General features: G+C 51.8%; 2 protein-coding genes across 7 annotated transcripts in view; one reads left to right on the plus strand and one right to left on the minus strand.

The window, feature by feature from the left end:
- Positions 1–3,697, plus strand: part of SLC51B (SLC51 subunit beta) — a 21,785-nt gene extending 18,088 nt beyond the window's left edge. For all 6 annotated transcript variants that reach the window (XM_017651575.3, XM_017651574.3, XM_037009991.2 and 3 more), the window contains 2 exons: positions 869–959; positions 3,368–3,697. In XM_017651575.3, the coding sequence (XP_017507064.1) occupies positions 869–959; positions 3,368–3,581 (305 nt within the window). In that variant the 3' untranslated portion in view covers positions 3,582–3,697. The remainder of the gene's footprint in view (positions 1–868; positions 960–3,367) is intronic.
- On the minus strand, positions 3,648–16,603 carry RASL12 (RAS like family 12). The gene is made up of 5 exons (XM_017651570.3): positions 16,307–16,603; positions 14,350–14,406; positions 9,094–9,167; positions 8,226–8,416; positions 3,648–5,594 (listed from the first exon to the last, which is right to left on the minus strand). Exons 1-5 carry the CDS (start codon positions 16,407–16,409, stop codon positions 5,219–5,221), a joined length of 801 nt encoding a protein of 266 aa, XP_017507059.3. The 5' UTR covers positions 16,410–16,603; the 3' UTR covers positions 3,648–5,218.
- Between the last annotated feature and the right edge of the window lie 2,136 nt (positions 16,604–18,739).

An 18,739-nucleotide genomic window follows, 5' to 3' on the forward strand; every position in this document is an offset into this window, starting at 1 on the left:
GGTCATTTATTCTTCATCTGTCCAATCATTCACAAATATTGATTTAAGTTCCTTCTGTGCACCAGGCACTGTTCTCAGCACTGGAGTTACAGTGGTGAATAAAACACAAACATCTTTGCCCTCATAGAACATATATTCTAGTGAAAGAGAGAAAATAAGTAAGACAAGCAGCTAAAATGCATAGTGTATTGGTGATGAGCTAATAAGTAGAAAAATTAAGAAGAGAGAGGAAATAAATAGTATACAGCAAGGGTAGGTAATGTGGTCAAGGAAGGCCTCACGAGAAGGTGACATCTGAATAAAGTCTTACAGGAGGTGAAATAATTTGCCATGAAGATTATGTAGGGGAAGAACATTCTGGTAGAGGGAAGAGCAAATATAAAAGCTCTGAGGCTGCATCCTGCCTCGTTTTGTCACAGTGTGGACAAGTCTTGATTATCCAAATTAGCCACTTTATGTATTTTCTGTTGGTAGTTGTTGAATCCAGTTTAACTGCCACCACTTCCTCCTTCTCTCTGTCCATCCCTCCATTCTTCCCTCTCTCCTTCCCTCCTTCCTTCTGTCCTTTGTTGGACTGCCCAGGGCTGGCCCCTGGCAAACCCCCTCCCCCGCCTCTTATCCAGCTGCAGTGCTGCCCCGCATTAGATTGGGGCTCCACAGCAGAGATTATCTCCCCCCATGCCCCACACTGGGGTTACCTCAGAGCCGGGGTTCATCTTCACCTTCATAAGAATCTCTCTACAACACCTGGCCCCATAGTGGGGGACAGTTGATGCTGTGAGCTGGGTCTGAGCCCAAGACCCAATTGTTGGTGGATCCGAGGGGCCCCCGCCTCTCCTCATGCTCCGGCCTATGTGTCCCTCTGCAGCCTCTCCTTGGAATTATTCCATCTTTGCCCTGATGGCCATGGTGATCGTGATAAGCATGGTCCTCCTGGGAAGGAGCATCCAGGCAAACAAGTGAGGAGCTGGTCTGGGGTGGTCTCTGGAGGGTGGGGGCCCGCCCTCCCAAGGGGAGTCTACGGAGAGGTCATCTAGGAGCCTTGGCTGTCCACCCACTGGGACAGCAAAACGTAGCCTTCAGGGTCCTCTGAAAACCCAAAGCTGTTGAGAAACTAGCAACTGCCCCTAATTACCACCTCCCTGGCCCTGGCTAGCAAGCAGGGCAGGGGCTCCCAGGTCTCAGAGGTCAGGGGCTCTGGCTCTGGCATCACACAGGCCTGGGTTCAAATCCCACCTCTGCCACTCGCCAGTGGGGCAAGACAGTCAGTACCTCCAAACCAGTTTCTCCTTCTATAATTGGTGATAATAACCCATTCCTTCCTTCTAGGACCGTGGGGTGCACTCAGTGAGGCTGTTGCAGACTTAGGGATGCTGTTTAGGGGAATGACTTGCCTTCTTCTAAGGCCAAATGCAGGACTCAGATAGAGACCTGAGATCAGTCCAGGCTCCAGGGGTAATTTTAACATGTGGAACAGCAGTGCTCGTTTACCCTGGCTGCACAACACAAGTACTTGAGGAGGAATATTAGAAATACAGAATGTGGTGCTGCCCTTGAGTGATCCTGACACAAAGGGTCTGGGGTGGGACCTGAACACTGGCATTTCGTCAAACTCCCTGGATGATTCCAGGGCTGACTTTTGAGAGCTCCTGAGGGCAGGAGCCACATTTGACTCAACTTTGTTTTCCCAAGCAATTGATACAGAGTCTGGTCCTAGAAATCATCCAATAAATTCTTGGCTTACTCATCTCCATTCGTTCATTCATTCAGTCATCATTCTTTCATTCAACAATTACTATATACCCATCAGTTATCAGTATCAGTAACTTTCCAACAATAATAATGAGAATCCCTCTCTCGCATCTGTATCATGTTTTATAATTTTGAAAGCATCTTCATATTCTCTTATTTGATCCTGAAGACCACCCTGTAATATGGGGCAGACATAAGCTATTTATTCCCATTGTACATAAAAAGGTCATTGAAGATCCATGGAAGGACTGGCCTAACCTCTATGCTCTTCTTTCTATGCTGTATTTTATATCATCTGTTAATCTTCTTACAGTTCTGCTATAAAGTAAAAAAGTAATAACCTCAGTGCCCTTTGTTCACATTGAGAACTAGTCATTATGAACTGGTGTGGTAGTTTATCGCCCGTGCCACAGATAGGGGCTGAGCACCTGCTTTGTGCTGAGAGTGGAAGCGTAAGACAGAGTCGACCCCAACCTTCTGGAATTTCCGGTTTGGTAGGGAGACAATTGTAGTTCAGAGGGACAGCTGGTCAGTGCGGGACATGTAGAGTGTAGTGGGGACAGAGAGGTGGTATCTGGGGCCTGTGTGGCTGTGGAATATGAGAAGGGCAGGGTGGCGGGGTGCAGGGTGGGGAGAGAAGAGGCAGGGAGGACTCACAGAGTATACAGGCCCTGAGGGCCATCCTAAGGAGTTCAGGTTCTAGTTCAGGAGCATCAGAGGGCCAGGGAAAGGCTTTGCACAGGGTCATGAAAGATTAGTCTGGATGCAGAATATAGAAGGACCCACACGTGTGGAGCCTTGGACAGGTGACCTTACCTCTCTCACCTTCTTAGGAAACATCCGCCTCAGGAAGGGCAATTCAGAGACAAAGTGGTTGACCATGGGAGCCGCAGACACTGAACTGCTCCCCCTAAGGGCCAAGCAGATTCTCTAGGCTGTCAGCTATTAGAACAGCTGGGTCCTTCCCCTATGGCCAGAAAGGCTAGGGGTACCTTGAATAAAACCACCTCAGAGTGCGGACAGTTAGTGGAGTTATTGGTAGGAAGGCTGGCTCTTGAATGCCAGGTTAAGGAAGTGGGCAGTAGGGAGCCACTGAAGGTGCTTGAGCTAGGGAGTGATGTTTGCATGACTTCTTTGGTTTGGAGAAGTAAGTAAGCACCACAGGCAGGAAGATTAGTTAGGAATTCCCTGTGCTGGTTTGTCTGGGGATGGGCTGTGGGGTGACAAAGACCTAAATAGGATGTCAGTCCTGCGACAGAAAAAATGTGGTTGGGTAAAATGAACACAGAACTCAAGAGTCAGGAGACTTAAATGCATGTCCCAGTGCTTCTTTGGCTTCCTTGAGCCACATTCCACCTATTAGGGGAGGGTAACACTAACAGTGGAGCTCACAGATGGCTATGAGGATTTGGTGTGATCATGCACAGGCAGGTCTAGGCTGTTTCTCTGTCTAAAGAACATCAAACATCTCAGCTTTCTCCCCTAGCAGTTCTCAGAACTGCCTACTGGATTTTCCCCTCAAGCCCTCTAATCTACTGGGAAAGCCAGTCCTGCCCCAGTGACTCAGCACCCTGCTCAGGGAACTCAGAATCAACGGTGTTTTCTCTCTTCCCAGAAATCAGAAGAAACTTGGGAAAAACAAACGAAAAGAACAAACTTCAGAAATCCAGTACTTGGCTGAAGCTGGAACCAAAGATAACAACAACCTGAACCTCTTAAGAGAGGCTTCGCCCTCAGAAAAGTCAGATTTGGCCCAGGCAGAAATTAAATTAAGAGAGAAAGGTGTGTCACTGGTTCTCCTTCCAGACCCACAAGAATCTGAGAGCTAGTGAGAGTTCAGAGCAGTGCCCCCATGTGGTCAGCAGAAAAATGAACGAACTGTCATCAAACCGAAATTCTGTTATGAACAAAAAAAAACCTTTTTATTAAAATGGTTTGGTAAGTGCGAGGTTGAAATTGCATAGTTTGTTCAAATGTTGGTGGTCCACACACAAACAGCTTGGAGCAAAAGCACAGAATCCATAGCCGGCCTGTGGATCAGGAAGCCTGTCTGGGACTCCTCACGGCGTGTGGAGGTCTTGAGCGTCCCTCTGACCTCAGCTTCTCCATCCACAGAGTGGAGATGAAGGCTGGGTTACGGCTGTTTTCAATCCAAGCTCCTTGAACTTCCCAGAGGTGAAGGAGCAGGATTCTGGGCTCAGAATCCCCATCCCATCCCTTCCTCCCACCAGATCCCTCTCCTTTACCTGCTTCTCCTGAGGGTCTGTGAGAGACTCCCTTTGAGCCAGGGGCCCTGTGGTAAACAGTTAAAAAACAAGGCCTCCCTGCCTCTGAGGCCCTTGTCTTGATAACCATGGGATCCCAAGGGAGTGTCTTGATCCCATGTCTGAGCCACAGTGTTTTGGTATAAGCTGTGGTGCAACTCCAAATAAGTTATGTAAAAATTCACTGTAAGAACTGAAAATGCTTCAGGTTCTATCTTACAAAAGTGGACTTTAAAACTGAGACCCATTGCCAAAGGTACAGGGTCCTGCTGGGCCAGACTACAAACTAGTGTACTGTGCTTCTGCCTATGAGCCAGGGGCAGGCTGATGGTGCCCACTGGGTGTCTGATACCACCAGCTGGGCTCCCTGAAGTCCTGGGTGACAGTCACCAGAGAGAATGACCTTATTCTGCAGATTTGATCATTAAACTTGAAGAAGCTGGTCTTGGAGGTCTATGCACAGAACCCTTAATTTAAGGGCGGGAATAAGAGGGACCTGCATCCTGATGAAAAATGCTAGAGCCTCCCTACACTGGACAACCCACAGCCCCCTTCCTTCTCCCCTCATTGAGAGGCAAAGGGCTTCCTGGGACTCGGTGCTTTTCACAGCCTGTCCCATAGTTAGTTAAACTAGATTTTACTTGGATAAACTGCAGGGTTAGTGGCCTGGGGCTTCTGTGAGGTCAGAAGACAAGGGGAGGGCCTGGCTCCAGCCTTCTGAAACCTGCAGCCGCCCTGCCTTTCCCATCTGCCAGGTGGTGCCAGGACCTCAGAGCTGGTGCAACTGCAGGGTGTTCCCAGGCCTGCACGGAGGCAGGGCCTCCGGGCGCTGTCCACCCAGAGCTGTCCACAAGGGCTGTCTATCGGGCCTGGCCTCGCTGGAGCAGGAAGGGTGATGGCCCCACACTGCAGTCTCCTTCCACCTCAGGCTGACCCCAGCTCTCTGGGTTTAGCTGCGGCTGTTTCCCTTCAGGGTTGGGAATGCAGTGGTTACCATGGAAACCAAGGCCCGGAGTGCACTCTTGCCTGTCCCTGTCCCTCGCACAGTTTGCTGGGTGTTGGGGGCACTGTTCGGTGCTAGTAGTGGGGTCCGCCTTCCGGGGTGCAGGGGTACTGTTCCATCAGAGGGAAAGCTGGTGGCCGGAAGCCACCCCTGTGCTGCAGCCCTGCCCAGCTGCCCGCCTGGGATCCTGTGTTGGGCCTCAGAAGATCTTAAAGCCTTTCAACAGGGTCAAGGTGGGCGCCTTGCGCTTGCTCTGGGCCCGGGATGACTTCACAGTGACCAGCTTGGCCTGAGCCACAGCGGGCATCTCCTTCAGGTTCACAGTGGAAAGAGTGTTGAAGGTGCAGCTGGCCAGCCCGTGCCGGGCAGTGAGTGGGGCCTGGTGGGGCAGGGCCCTTTCCTCGGAGATGAAGAAAGGCCGGGCCAGGGAGTTCTTCTCCAGCTCCCGGCGTGCCTCCCGCACGGCCTCATGGAAGACATGCTGCACAAGCTCGAAGTCCAGGCAGGCAGAGACCTCAAAAAACAGGCACCCAAACCTGCCCGCCAAGGCCACACCCTCGGCCTCAGTGACTTGCCTGGTGGGGAAGAAGGTGATGCAGGGTCAGGAGCACATACCTGAGTCAGTCAGCCTTGGGCCTGTACTTGACCCCAAACTTACTAGCTTGGTAACCTGGGGTCATCATCACTCTGAGGCTCAGTTTCCTCTTAGGTAACTGGGATAACATCTGCCTCTCAGAGCTGTTAAAACGATTAGGAAAGACAATTTGTGTTGGGTGCCTAGGACAGTGCCTGGCACAGAGTCAATGCTCAGTAAATGGTGGCTGATGTCACGAAAGTCATAATTTAGGAACGAGGCTGAGGGTCAGGGGGAAGCTGGACCAAAGAAAGTCCCTGCCTAGGCCCCACCGGTGTCAGAGGAAGGCAGTCATTCTCAGCCCCATCTTTCCTCTTCTCCAGCATGGGCCCCTTGGGCAGGAAACGAACACCCTCAGACCTGGAGAAAGGCAGCGGTGTGGACTGAAGGGCGTGAGCCCACAGCGTCTGACAGCGCCTGTGGTTGGCAGCGCTCTCCTGGCTCATGGGGAGGGGCAAGAGACAGCAAGGGTGACACTTTATGGGGAGGTGGGGGGAAAGCAGAGAGAGCACCTACTTTCAGCTTCATCCTATATAACCTCCTGTCATGGTGGGACTGAATATTTGTAACTGGGAAGGTGCTGGAAACTTCTGACCTGAAAGCCATAGGAATCAAGGTAAGAGGAAAAAGAGGAAAGAAAACTGGTCCTTGGAGATGCCAGGTTTCCAGAGAAGGAAGGAACAGGGGCTCCTGGAGGTCCATTAAGGCTGAATCTTCTGACCGCCCTCCACTGCTGACTGCCCCAACTGCCATTCCTGAGGACAAGGGCACAGTCCTCAAGAGGAGAGGAGACACTGGGGTCGGTACCAGTGGGAAGAGGTTTCTGAGCCAAGGTTAATTTGGCAGGAGCGAGGAGTGGACCAGCTGCCCAGGAGAGACGCCCTATCAGACAGAGAGAATGACGGGGACAAGAAGGGGCAGAGCATCTAATCCACTCCCCACCCAGGGCTGGTGTTCTGTCTGTAAGTTTATTGCTTCCTGAGGAACCCCTTTGAAAGAGTGCTTGGTATTATTTGCTTTCCTAATGAACTTTGTCACTGTGGGGGTTTGAATAATGAATTTGTAGAAACCAGGACCCCATGCATCCATACATGCACAGAAGTGCATGAATGGGCAACATAAGCATGAAACATTATTCTTTTTATTCTTATTCACTTGCAACCTAGAGAAAATCTTATCAGGGATTTGGGAACTACTGCTCTAACCCACATTTTACCTTCTTAGCTGCAAGACACTCATGAGAGATACTGACCAATGCTCAGCTAAGTTAGAGTTACTGTGCCCATCAAATACCAAGCCACTAACCTTGGAACCTGATCAAAGAAGGAAAGGGGATAAATTGTCATGATTTGCTCTCAGGGAACTGATGCTGCTTCATTTAACCCCCATATTCCTTGTTATTTGCTCCCAAGGGATTTTACACAATCCCTTTAGCAAAGATTGGGATCCAAACAGTAATCTAGTTTTTTCCTCAGACTGAAAACTGATTTATCATCATCTAGTCTTCTGACCCCGCTTTCATGCTCTGTGGGTTCTGTGATTCCTCAAAGACCACCTTTTGGCTTTAGGATCACACGACTTCCCTCACTGCCTATGACGGACTTTGTCAGGGTCTGGGGGCTTGACCACCTTTGAAGGCCCTTACAATGTTCCCCCTTCATGAGTTGTACCCTCTTTTCCCACTGCCCATCTGACCTGCTCTATACCAAGGGTCCCTTCCTTCTAATACAGCCAGTGGGACTTTGGGCCCTGGGAGTGACCGGCCATGAGCAGGGAGGGACGGGCGGAAGGCTGGTGGAAGATGCCATACCTCACAGGTGGAATGGCCACATAGGATGAATGTCAGTGTTGGAGAAGGCCACGAGGATTGCTCATCGAGTGGAGGCATCACAGGCTCAGATGCCTTGGGGCCAAACAACTTAAACATGTGGAATGGGTGGAGGTAAGCCATGAGGAATGGTGAGGCCTGTGGACACCTGGAGACAGCATGCCCCAAGCTGAGCTGCCAGAGAGTGTTCAGGTCTTTTAAAATACTGTGTAGGCAAGCAAAATATGGCAGCAGTGTTTAGTGGTAATATGCCCCTGGCCCCGTTGTGACCTCTGATTCAAGTCCAGCCCTTTGTGAGAGAACCAGTCCTCAGCACAGCCAACTGTGGGAGTGAGCCTGGGTCCGCATGTGGCCGGGGCGAGAGCTGGTTGGACGAGAGCAGACACCTGACCTAAGGAGTCAAACAGAGCCTCTCTCCCCAGAATTAGAATCTGGGCACTGGATAACCAAATAGCTGTGATGAGTAGGAATGGAAGACTCAGGCAAGAAAGGGTGAGGCGGAGGATGGAAGGGTGGCCCCCCTTCTGACTGGGGTCCAGCCCCTGTGCACCCCAGATGCCCTTCCCTTCTCACCCACGGCTGCCTGGAAGCCCGTGCCCACTTACCCTTACAACACAGCGTCTTTCACCTGAATTCAAGGGGATTACTCGTCTCAGTCGCCAAATAATCCCTAAAGATGATACCCAGGCTTTACACGTGAGGAAAGTGAGCTCTGGAGACGCGGGACAGACTTCCTGTGCTCACCTGTACTGGGCCATGTCCAGCTTGTTGCCCAGCAGCAGAGCAGGGGGCCCACGCTGCGTCTCCTTCGCGTGCGAAGCGAGCAGCTCTAGGTAGCTGCTGCTGCCCTCAAAGCTCTGGCGGCTGTCGACGCTGTACACCACCAGGAAGGCATGTGCCCAGTTTAGGTAGCGCTCACAGTTCCTGGGGGTGTCCTGGGGTGGGAGGGGGGCCTTGGTCAGAGACTTCACCTGAGCTGGCCCATCCCGACCCCCCTGCTCCCTGGGTCTTTGTATATTGTTCCCCAACAGAGCCCTTTTCAGTGGGACACTTGAGTGTGGATTTGGCTTGGTGTGAAAAGAAACATTGTTTCATGAGCCTCACTCCCACCACCCAGCCAGAGACTTGAAGACCTTGGCCTCTGGGGCCTGGAGCCAGGACTCTGGCAGAGCCCCTACAGAGATATGGCTGTCCCTGGGCACCCGCGGTTTAGGGTCATGCTCATGGCTTTGAACCTTTGGCTTCTGGGAATAACTGACAGCCAGCCTTGTCAGGGGTGGTGAGAACAGAGGGGAAATGTGTGTGCCAGGAGGCACGTGGGCCAAGTGGGGCCTCTGCGTAAACATGTGTGTGTACCTTCTCCCTGTGTGCATGAGCACCAAGCCCCATGGCACAGGATCTCAGAGCTCATGCTGGCAGCCATCAGGCCCCGTTTCTCGCTTGGCAAATGAAGAGATTCGGGCACCACCGAGATGCCTCATTCAGGGTCACATAGTGAATTGGAACTTAAAAGCTTTACAAATTTCTATCTGAGGCCCCCACTCTGGGACCAGGACTTCTCAGGAGGCTGCAGGGGCCCTCAGCTCTTGGTGGGTGATAGGGGTAATATTACCGGGTCCGCAGTGTCCATGACCCTCAGGTGGACGGGCTGGTGGTCCACAATCTCCTCGGAGCTGTAAGTGTCCTCTGCAACACAGACGGTCAGCCTGGTCAGAGGCAGGGCAGGCCAGGCCGTGGCGCACTGGGTCTGAGTCCCGGCTTCTCTCTGGGCTGGACCTGTGTGCAGCTCTGGGGACCTGCTCTGGGGCTGGCTTTGCTAGGATCCCCAGAAAGGCCTTGGCTCTGCCCTACATGGAGGGCACAGAGCCTTGTACCAAGGAAATGCTGCTCCACCTCTCAGGGCTCAGAGCACCAGAGGCCACTGGCAGAACATGCCAGGGGCACGGGACTGTGTTCTGGGTCTGCCCACCAAGCCTACAGGATGGAGTGTGTGGCCTGAGGGCCCAGTTAGCAGCAGAGGCCTCAGGGACTATGCTGCCACACCCTCCCTCCTGAACCCCAGGCTTCCCCACCCTTTCCACCTCCAACCACACTCCCTGGCCCACAGTAAGCCCTCAAGGACAATCCTTCCACTGCCCCAGAAGGGAAGGAGAAAAAAAGCAAACAATATGATCAGGGTGGGAGGTTGGGGGGGTGTCAGGCCCCATTTAGAAAATCCAAAAATTATCCATGTCCAAATAAAAGTGGAAGAGCCTAGTGGAGTCAAAAGTTCTAGGTTGGAAATGGAGCATCAAAGCCAACTTCACCTACTTTCTAGCTGTGTGACTTGGCTGAGGCATTTCATCTCTTGAGACTCTGTTTCCTCATCTTAAAATGGGGATGATGTGAGAACATCGGCTAACAGTTTTCAGGGTTTCACCCTGTGCCAGGCACTGTGCTGAATGTATGTCCCTGCCCTACGTCACAGGGCTTTGTGGCACTGGGTGGGTTGGTGGGCATGGGGCCTGGCCCACACCATAAATGCCTGGTACATGGCAGTGGGCACTGTGGGGCTCCCAAGTTTACAGGGCATCTCACATCCCTAGGTGACATTTTTTTTTCCACTTTTTATTTTGAAATAATTTTAGGCTCACGTAGAAGTTACAAAATAGTACAGAGAGTTCCTCTGTACCCTGCACCGCACCCCCATTCTTAACACCTTACATAACCATAGTACAATGATCAAAAACAGAAAATTGACATTGGTACCACTCTATGAACTAAAGTACGGACCTTATTTGGATTTTATGAGTTTTAACTTTTTTGTTCTTTAGTTCTCACGACCTCAAGCCTGAGAAAGCAGCAAGTAGCTGGGCATGCAAGAGGCCCTCCCATCAATACTGGCAATTTTTCTCCCTACCCCCAACCTGCCCTTGTGCCACCGGACCTCTTGTGTGAGTGCACTTGACCCTCACCTTTCCCTGGACGTCCCCATGCCCCGGTGACCTCAAAGAAAACCCCTCTGGGCAGAACTGGGGCCCTCTCTGCCTTCCTGGCAGCAGCCACTGTGAGAAGAGTACCCCCCAACCCTGGCTGAATTCACAAACACTTTTCTCTGAGGGTCACTGGCAGCCAAGCCAGGCCTGGACACATGCCAGGTCCACTAACAGCCAGCAGGAATCGCAGACAGCTCCCATCCCCAGCCTGCTGTGGGGACTTGGATAAAGAGCAGCATTCATTCAAAGACAAAAAAAATCGAATGGAAAATATGCCCCAAATGTTTAACTATATTTGGTGCAAGAAGAGCTGCCCCTAGATGCCTACATCTTGTTCAGATTTTCTTTCTTTTCCTGCCAAAGTTGTCTGATGCACCCGTTAGGTGCACCATAGCCCTCCACCCCCAAACAGGTACTGTGTCCTGCCCAGCCCAAGGAAAAATATTAGCCCAACCATGGTCTCCTGTAGTCCCTCAGAGCACAGCAGCCTTTCGAGATCGCTGTTAGCTCTACTGTAAACATATGACAAAGGAATGAGGCCCAGAGAAGGAGGGAACTTGCCCACAGCCACACAGCTCCCTGTCGGTAGAAGGAAGCTTGAACTTGGGTCTTCTAGGCTGGAGGCAGGAATCTCCCTGTAGAGACCCTGTAGGGAGTCTCCCTGTAGGGACCCCCTTGCTCCATGGACCAACCGATCCTGTAGCTCTAGCTGGGCAGAGTACAGGGGAGGAGCAGAAGCTCCCAGCCCAGGTGAGGATGTGCAACATGCATGCGGGAGCAGGAAGACGCCTCAGAGACCATCTTATCCAGCTTCTCTCCCTCTGCAAGTGAGGTGACTCTGAGGGGGTGGGGGCCCCTATCTTGTCCTCTCATCTGGATATTCTGGGGTCCTTAAACATACAGGTTTCACAACTCCTAGTTCTAAATAATGTCCTAAAGAGTTTAATGCTAAGAGAGGGTATTTTTCCCAAAGTATTTTTCTCTCTGTTACAGTAATAATAGCTTTAGAAAAAGCACCAAAGGAGATCTCGTCAGACTGCGTGTAAGATGATGCCTCAGAAATGGTGCCTGTATCCTTGCTGGACAAGAGAGGTGAGAAGCTGTCATTCTTCCCTGGGCAAGCCAGGTGAGATACCCCAGGCCCTCAGTGAGAGAAGGGTGTTCACCTGGAGACCTCTGCCCGCTCCTGGAGCACTCAGCACAGGTCAGGTCAACCCCTTTCACAGCCGCTGAGCCCCTCGGCTCCTCACAGCTCTAACAGTCACATCCCACAACAAGGCACAACTCTTACCCAGACAGAACACAGTCTATTAGTCCCATCTTCCAGATGGGGAAACCGAGGCCCTCAGAGCCCAGTGCCACACAGACCTCAGACTCCAGGCTCTCTGTAGCACATGCTGACCTTAGTGGAGAGCAAAACTGGAGTGGTGTCTCATCTTCCTTTGTACTTGAGGTTCTCCAGGAGCTTAAACAAATCACTGACTCAGTTTCTTTACCTGTGCAAAGGGGGTAATAATAGGAGCTCTTCTTTCAAAGGTACTCCTAAAGCCAAGATTCAATCCATGTTTAAGAGCATTGAAACATGTGCCTAGTACTACGCTTGATGCTGGAAATGGGAATGAATAACGCAGGTTCCTCCCTCAAGAGGCTCCCTTTGACCTCAAGTTCTTGGAAGACATCTGAGAACAGGAAAGAGTTGTTTTACCTCTCTGGCTGTCTATCTCTCCTCTTGGAAGTGCAGGCCTTTCTCCACAGAAGGAAAGGTTCTGGTCCCAGAGTCTCCGTTGCTACCAGAACCAGCCATGGGATAGTGGCCAGATTGTTGAGACAGACGGCCAGAACCCCCCAGGAGTGGCACTGGCCTTGCAGAATGGTCGAGGGCAGAACATCCGCCATCTGTCCAGTGCGCTGGCTCTCAGGGCGGGGTGAGATACCAAAGGCTGAGGTGACTAACCACTGCAGGGCTGCTGCCGCCGAGACAGTCCTCTACGGGGACAGAACTCCCGGAAGCTCAAACCATCACTACAATAGGCTCCTCTGGTGGGACCCTGCAGGAAGGGTACCGGCTGGGGGCAAGGAGGAGGAGACCAGTGGTGGGTAGCTAGATAAAATAGAGGATGGGCAGTTAAATTTGAATTTAACATAAACAGCTAATAATGTTTAGTATAAGTATGCCCCATGCAATATCTGAGTCAGGCAGAATCTGCCTGTGAGGCACCATCCTTGGGAATCCCGTTTTCCCTTCCCAGACACTGCTGAGTGCCTTTCCTTCCCACCTTCCCCAACCCCCCCACTGCCTTGAATTGCCCTACTCTGTCTGATTTCATGTTCTGGCTTCTCCCGACACTTCTCCAGCCAGCACACAACTGCATCCCGTGTCCTGCTCCCTCGGGCCCTGACCTCTGCTAACAAAATGGGCTCCCCTCTGACCTTCGGAGTGACTTTGGCTCAGATGCCTCAGCCCCTGGGGCCTACTTCCTCCACTGTAGCACCAGGGGTTGTGTCAAAATGCAGGTGGTCACACCAAGCTTGGAGAAACAAGCCCCTTAGGGAGTGAATCACCTGTCCTGCACTCCTGACTTAACTAGGGGACACCCTCCACTTTCTCTGACACTCTGGGGTTCTGTTTAAGATCTCCTTGTAAGAAGGGATTCTGCTACTTAAGGAAACCATTCCGAAAACCACCAGACCAAAAAATAGCTTGGAGGCCCTTCCTGCTCGGACACTGGGATTCAATATTCCAGCCTGAACTGAGGGGCCAGTGGGCGCCGAGGGCTAAGGAGCTCTTTCCTCCAGGTGTCACAGCGACTCTCTGAGGCCTGCTGCAGAAATGCTCTATCAGGAAGGGCTCCAGGTTGTGCTCCTGAGCCCTGGGTTTCCTCAGATGGTCCCACAAATGCTTTATTCAATTCTTGTGAATGGAACAACCCTAATACAGCAACCCCCATTTTCAAAAAGCCAAGAGCACCCAGACACCCCATCTTTCTAAGTGGACAGTTTACAATGAATAAATATTATACATGTGGGTTTTACATACATGTGACATTTATATTAATGAAATTCTGCTTTTTTTAGTTTTAGATATTGGGGTCCATGTAAGAGGTTATTTGAGGAAAAGGTCCTGCTGTAAAAAACAATGTTTAAAAACACTGATCTGATTAATCTGAGGGCATCTCAGCTACCTCAGATGGGAGGCCATCTGAGGAGGAAGGAGAAGTGAATATGTGCTGAGTGTCTCCTGTGGGTCAAGTACTAGGCTAGATCTTTTACATGTGTTAGTTCTTTAATCCTCACAGTAATTCCCTGGGATAGGTATTTTTATGCCCATTTTACAGATGAGGAAACAGAAGCTCAGAGGGGTTAGGTGACTGCTTCAAGGTTGCACAACTATTAAGTGGCAGAGCCACAAGTCAAACTCAGTTCTGACACCAGCACCCCTTTTTCCAATGAACCATCATATGGCTGCAAAACAAGACTGGTTTTCTTGTGTGATTCAAAAATTGGTTCAGAAGCCAGTACCACTAGAGAACTTCTCAAATGTCTTGTTCAGCTTTTCTGGAAAAGTTCATTAAGTGGCCATCTTGAAGGACACTACTTAGTGGATGTGGACATTCTACTATGTTTGACTTTTTAAAAATCTCATCACACCTCATATTTTAGGGCAAATCAGCCCTTCTCAGTTTTCTTAATTGGGCCAAACCCCACGTTGTCTGGGGTAGACTGTGGAAGAGTGTCTTTTCATAACTTGAAACATTTTGCCGTGTGGGCCAAATCACCCTGAGGTTTCTCCCCTCTGCTGCTAGATGTGCCCTGGTCAGGCCTGGGCCCACCAAGGGGTAGGTATGTGTGTTGGGGGGACGCAACTGTAGGAAAGGGGAAGAGTGGTTTCTTACCCAAGTTGGGGTCATATTCACTGATAAACCTTCTGGTAAGAAACTTCACGGTCAGGGCTGCAAGAAGCAGAAAGAACTTGGTTCAGTCTTCCCTGCCATGTCTAGCGGCTGGTCCCTGGCGGCTGCTCCTCTCATTTGAGGGCGGCCTTGTCTAGCCTCCGTGACCCCTGGCCGACACCAGTTCTATGGGGGAATGAAGCTGGGCAGCTGAGGAAATTGGTTTGAGAGGCTCAGAAGAAACCAGAAATACGGGGAACCACGTCCCTCCATTTGCCTCCTGGCCTGGGATCTTTCCTTTTCTTTTTTCAATGGCAAGGAAAGCAGTACGAGGCAAGCCTAAGGGATGTTTGTGAAGACCTGGACTAAGGCGTCAGGACTCATGCAACCAGTTACCCTAGGATCAGCTGCTGAGACCCTAACTGAAGGGAGATGTCTTCCACTGGACAAAGCACATAGATTCTGAAATGTGGGGCATTCATCCCTGTTTGGGGTACAAGCCGAAGAGAGAATAAGAGTTGAGTTAGCAGTGGATGATCCCTGGGAGGGGTATGAGCCCAAGTGAACACGCTCTGGTCCTCAGGCCTCTGGGTCTCAAGTCGTGGCTCTGTCCAGGGCCTCCCCACTCCTCAAGGGTGTCTCAAAGAATGTAAAACTCGAAAATGAACTTCTCCCGAGGTGGAAAGCATTCCCAGGACTCTGATTTTGTTCAGAACTTAGCCACATAAAGCCAAGGGACAGCCAACTATTATCCTGGACTCGTACGAAGTAACGAGATATATTTTTTTTAATTCTAAAAATTATTTCCCAGGATTCCTAACAGTGTCATTTTGCAAACTAATACCCAGGGAATACATACTTTAAAATTTAAATTTCTTCATTTGTGTAGTCACTGGCTGAACTGTACCAGTGACAGAGCTACAGATAACAATTTTCAAAGGGAAGAGGGCGCATTTTTTCATAGGAACACATGATTCAGTCTCCTCTCAGAACCAGGGGGCTGTGTTCAAAAGTGGAGAGCAGGCCCCAAGTGAGTCTCAAAGAACCCTCTGGGGAAGGAAACCCATAGTTAGCTGAGCCCATACTGGCCAGCCGTGCCCTGGAAAACAGTTGGCTGTCCCTGGAAAAGAGCCCCTCTGCCCTCTAACCTTCAGCTGCCTAGGACTGTGAGTGGCAGGAGGAGGGGTGAACTCTTTTTCTGGGTCTCTATGGTGACACATCCCCTCACTCCCCACTAACCACCACAGTTCAATATGCTCCCAGAAAGTCAAGAGAGGCATCTGACTTGAAACAAATACATTTGGTAAGAATATACACTTTGTTTCAGAATCCCAGGGAACTGGAGTGGGGTATGGGGAGTGGCGCCTCCCTGGGAAATCCCAACAGCCCGTGACTTCTACCACCTCCCTTCAGGGTCCTGAGGCTCCTTCACCCCCAGCCTAAATCAAGGGATAGTAAGGCTGTGGGGATGCTCACAGGAACCCTGGGCTGGGGATCAGTGCCTGACGGGTCCCCTTGGTGCCAGTCCCCAGGGCTGACTGCTGGCCCCAGCGAGAGGAGATGGAAGGTGGTGGACGGCAAGAGCAAGGCCAGCAGGGGGCTGGGAGACCCACGGACAGACGAAGGGGGGAAACCGAGGACCTATAGCTGGGGTCACAGACACTGAGGACAGAGACACAGTGGGGAGACAGAGGGAAAGACAGCCAAGGAACAGGAGGCCAATGAGAGATGGGGGAGCTGAGAACAGAGCAGAGAGAGGACCAAGCCACGGAGAAACTGAGGCAACGAAGGAAACCACAGTCTCACCCAACCCGCCTGGGGGAAGGAAACCCCAAAGTCAGTGGAGGAGCCTGCCAGCACGCAAGGCCACAGCATCCTCTGCCCGCTCCCTCTCCGGGTCCCCGCCGGGCCCCCTCCTTTCCGCCCCCACCCCACTGATGGACTTGCCCACCCCACTCACCGGACTTGCCCACCCCGCGGCGCCCCAGGATGGCTAGGTTGACCTCGAGGGGCGCGCTCTGCGGCCCGCTGCCTGCGCGGGGTTTCCCGAACACCGAGGACATGGCGACGCTGCTAAGGGGGACGAGGGTCCGCGGCCAAAGGGCCCCGAGGAGCGTGCCCGCCCGTCGGGGCCCTCGAGAGCGAGGCGCGGGCTCCCCTGACAGTCGCGAGCCCAGCCCCGGCGGTGTCAGCGCCCCAGGCCCCGCGCCGAGCGGGCTGCGTTCCCGGGCCGGGCCGAGCCGACAGGGAGGAGGGGCCGGTGGAGTCCGACGGGCGGGGCCGCTCCGAGCGCCGCCAAACTCCTTGTACGGGCTGCCCGAGCCCCCCGCGGGGCGCGCTCACCCGCTCTGGCGCCGGACGCTGTCTCGGGAAGGAGCGCCCCCAGACCCGGCGGGGAAGGACAGGGACCGGAGAGCGGGAGGCCCGAAATAGGGGAATAGAGGGGGAAGATTTTTCCAGCCTTTCACTGAATCTCCACTCAATTTCTTCCCACCAGCAAGAAAATCCACCCCCTCCCTTTGTTCTTCCCAGTCGGCTCCGCCTCCTCCTCCGGGAAGCCTGCCGGGTTCAACTCCAAGCCCTGTGGTTTCTCTAGGTCACAGTCAACTCAGCCTTGGCACACAACTTCCACAACCACGTTACCCTGGGGTGTGGGGGACTCTCAGGCATCGTTGCAGAACTCTGGCTCCTAGAGGGGGAGGAAGAGACCTCCTCACAATCATTTCATGGCCATTATGGGTTCAGCTTCAAAAACCCCGTTTAGCCCCTTCTGGATCCCTGTGTTCTCCCTGACAGGTGCTAATGAGCTGCATGTGTTTGTGGCCTAGTGTGTAAACGGGGCACTTTATTTGTTCCAAAACCTGGCACTCCCTCTTGCCTATAATGATTCTGGGCTTGGTGCATGAGCCTGGCAGGGGTCACCTGTTGTTCCACTTGGGACCCAGGGTAAATCTGGGCATGCTGGAGACAGTGCAAAGGGCCCACGTGGGAAATCTGGACACTTAGGATCTAGTACCTGCTCTTTTGCTCGCTGACGTTGGGCAGGTCACCTCAATTCTTTGTGCTTTGGTGTCCGCATCTATAATACTAAAGGAAGGGGAAAATAAACCCAAAATTCCATAATGTGAATCAGCCTAATAGAGAGTGACTGAATCAGCCGTGGGTTCCAGGTCTGAGTGCTTTTAGAACCTGTGTGGCCTCTTTTGAGATACACTCCAGGCTAGAGTAGGGAAGGGCGTGGAAGTCTCGGACATCTCTCACTGCTGCCCTTCTCCCTCCAACCCCTCACCACCCACCAGCTAATGTACCCACCCAGGCGCAAAGGAAACCATGGAAACCCAGGTCAAAGAGCAGAGTCCAGACAAAGCCTGATGGTAGCAACTTCGCAACCACAAAGGAAAATTATTTTCCAGGACAAAACATGAATACTGACTCAGCCTAATTGTGTTTCTGGGAGATCATGATAAACCAGCTGTGTTATTAAGACTCTAAGGTGTTGGGACCACTTTGTTTAGATTACACTCTCAGGCCAGAATGCTTGCAGAGCTAAAGGCCAAGGGTTTTCTTTTGAGTTGCAGGAGAAGGAAAAAGTTGGAGCCAAGTTCCAGCCACATCCTGGGCTGGTCTCAGCCCTGTGAGGACGGACTCGTTCAGGATGGGATCTAGGAGAGAGAACCAGTCTCACTAGAGGACTGCAGGAGAGAAGGCAAGTTGTGGCCCCCATAGGCCCAGTAGTGTGTAAACATGGGCTCTGGAATAAGCTTTGTCCTTCTGGGCCTCAGGTCCTCATCTTTAAAATAGGGATAATACTAAGAGTTACATGAGAGAACATGAAAGTGTTGTATCCAGAGCTTGGCCTGTGGCCCGAAAAAGTAAATGATAGTTCCCTCCACTCCCCTTGGCTGTGAATAGCACATACTTCTCACCCACCTACCAAGAAGCCACAACTGTTTAGTGATGAGAAGTTTGGACACTTTAGGTCAAGAGAAAGGTTATTCCACCAGGGCAGGCAGCCAAAGCTGCCTTCTTCATAGCCCTGCCCCCCAGCCTTCCAGGGTCTTATAAGAGATCCTCAGGCACTCAAAAAAAAAAAAAAAACCCGCGTGCAAGGATGTGGCACCTAGCCCAGCAGCGGACCTGTGGCAGGTGTTCAATAGATAGCTCTGGAGTGAACCAGTGGGGCAGGTACTGGTCTAGACATATAGGGCCTGTGAGCATTTCTAGATGGCAGATCCTACTCTTGTCACCCAGGGGCCATTCTACATAAAACTAAGCTTTTGGGATCCCTTCGTGATGTCACTGCATTCCTTGGGGGCACAATATGACAACCACTTCAGAGGTTGTTCAATGATAGATTCTGTTGTCAAAGTTGAACAGAACCTCAGAACTCAGA

This window comes from Manis javanica, chromosome 8 (assembly GCF_040802235.1).
Source record: "Manis javanica isolate MJ-LG chromosome 8, MJ_LKY, whole genome shotgun sequence".
NCBI classification, from domain to species: domain Eukaryota; kingdom Metazoa; phylum Chordata; class Mammalia; order Pholidota; family Manidae; genus Manis; species Manis javanica.

Excerpts from the sequence above, each read along its gene's own strand:
- RASL12 (XM_017651570.3), bottom strand. The coding sequence starts at position 16,409 with ATGTCCTCGGTGTTCGGGAAACCCCGCGCAGGCAGCGGGCCGCAGAGC. Across the intron at positions 14,407-16,306 it reads CCGCGGGGTGGGCAAGTCCG|CCCTGACCGTGAAGTTTCTT; the intron begins GTGAGTGGGGTG and ends TGCTTCTTGCAG. Across the intron at positions 8,417-9,093 it reads TCATGGACACTGCGGACCCG|GACACCCCCAGGAACTGTGA; the intron begins GTAATATTACCC and ends CTCCCACCCCAG.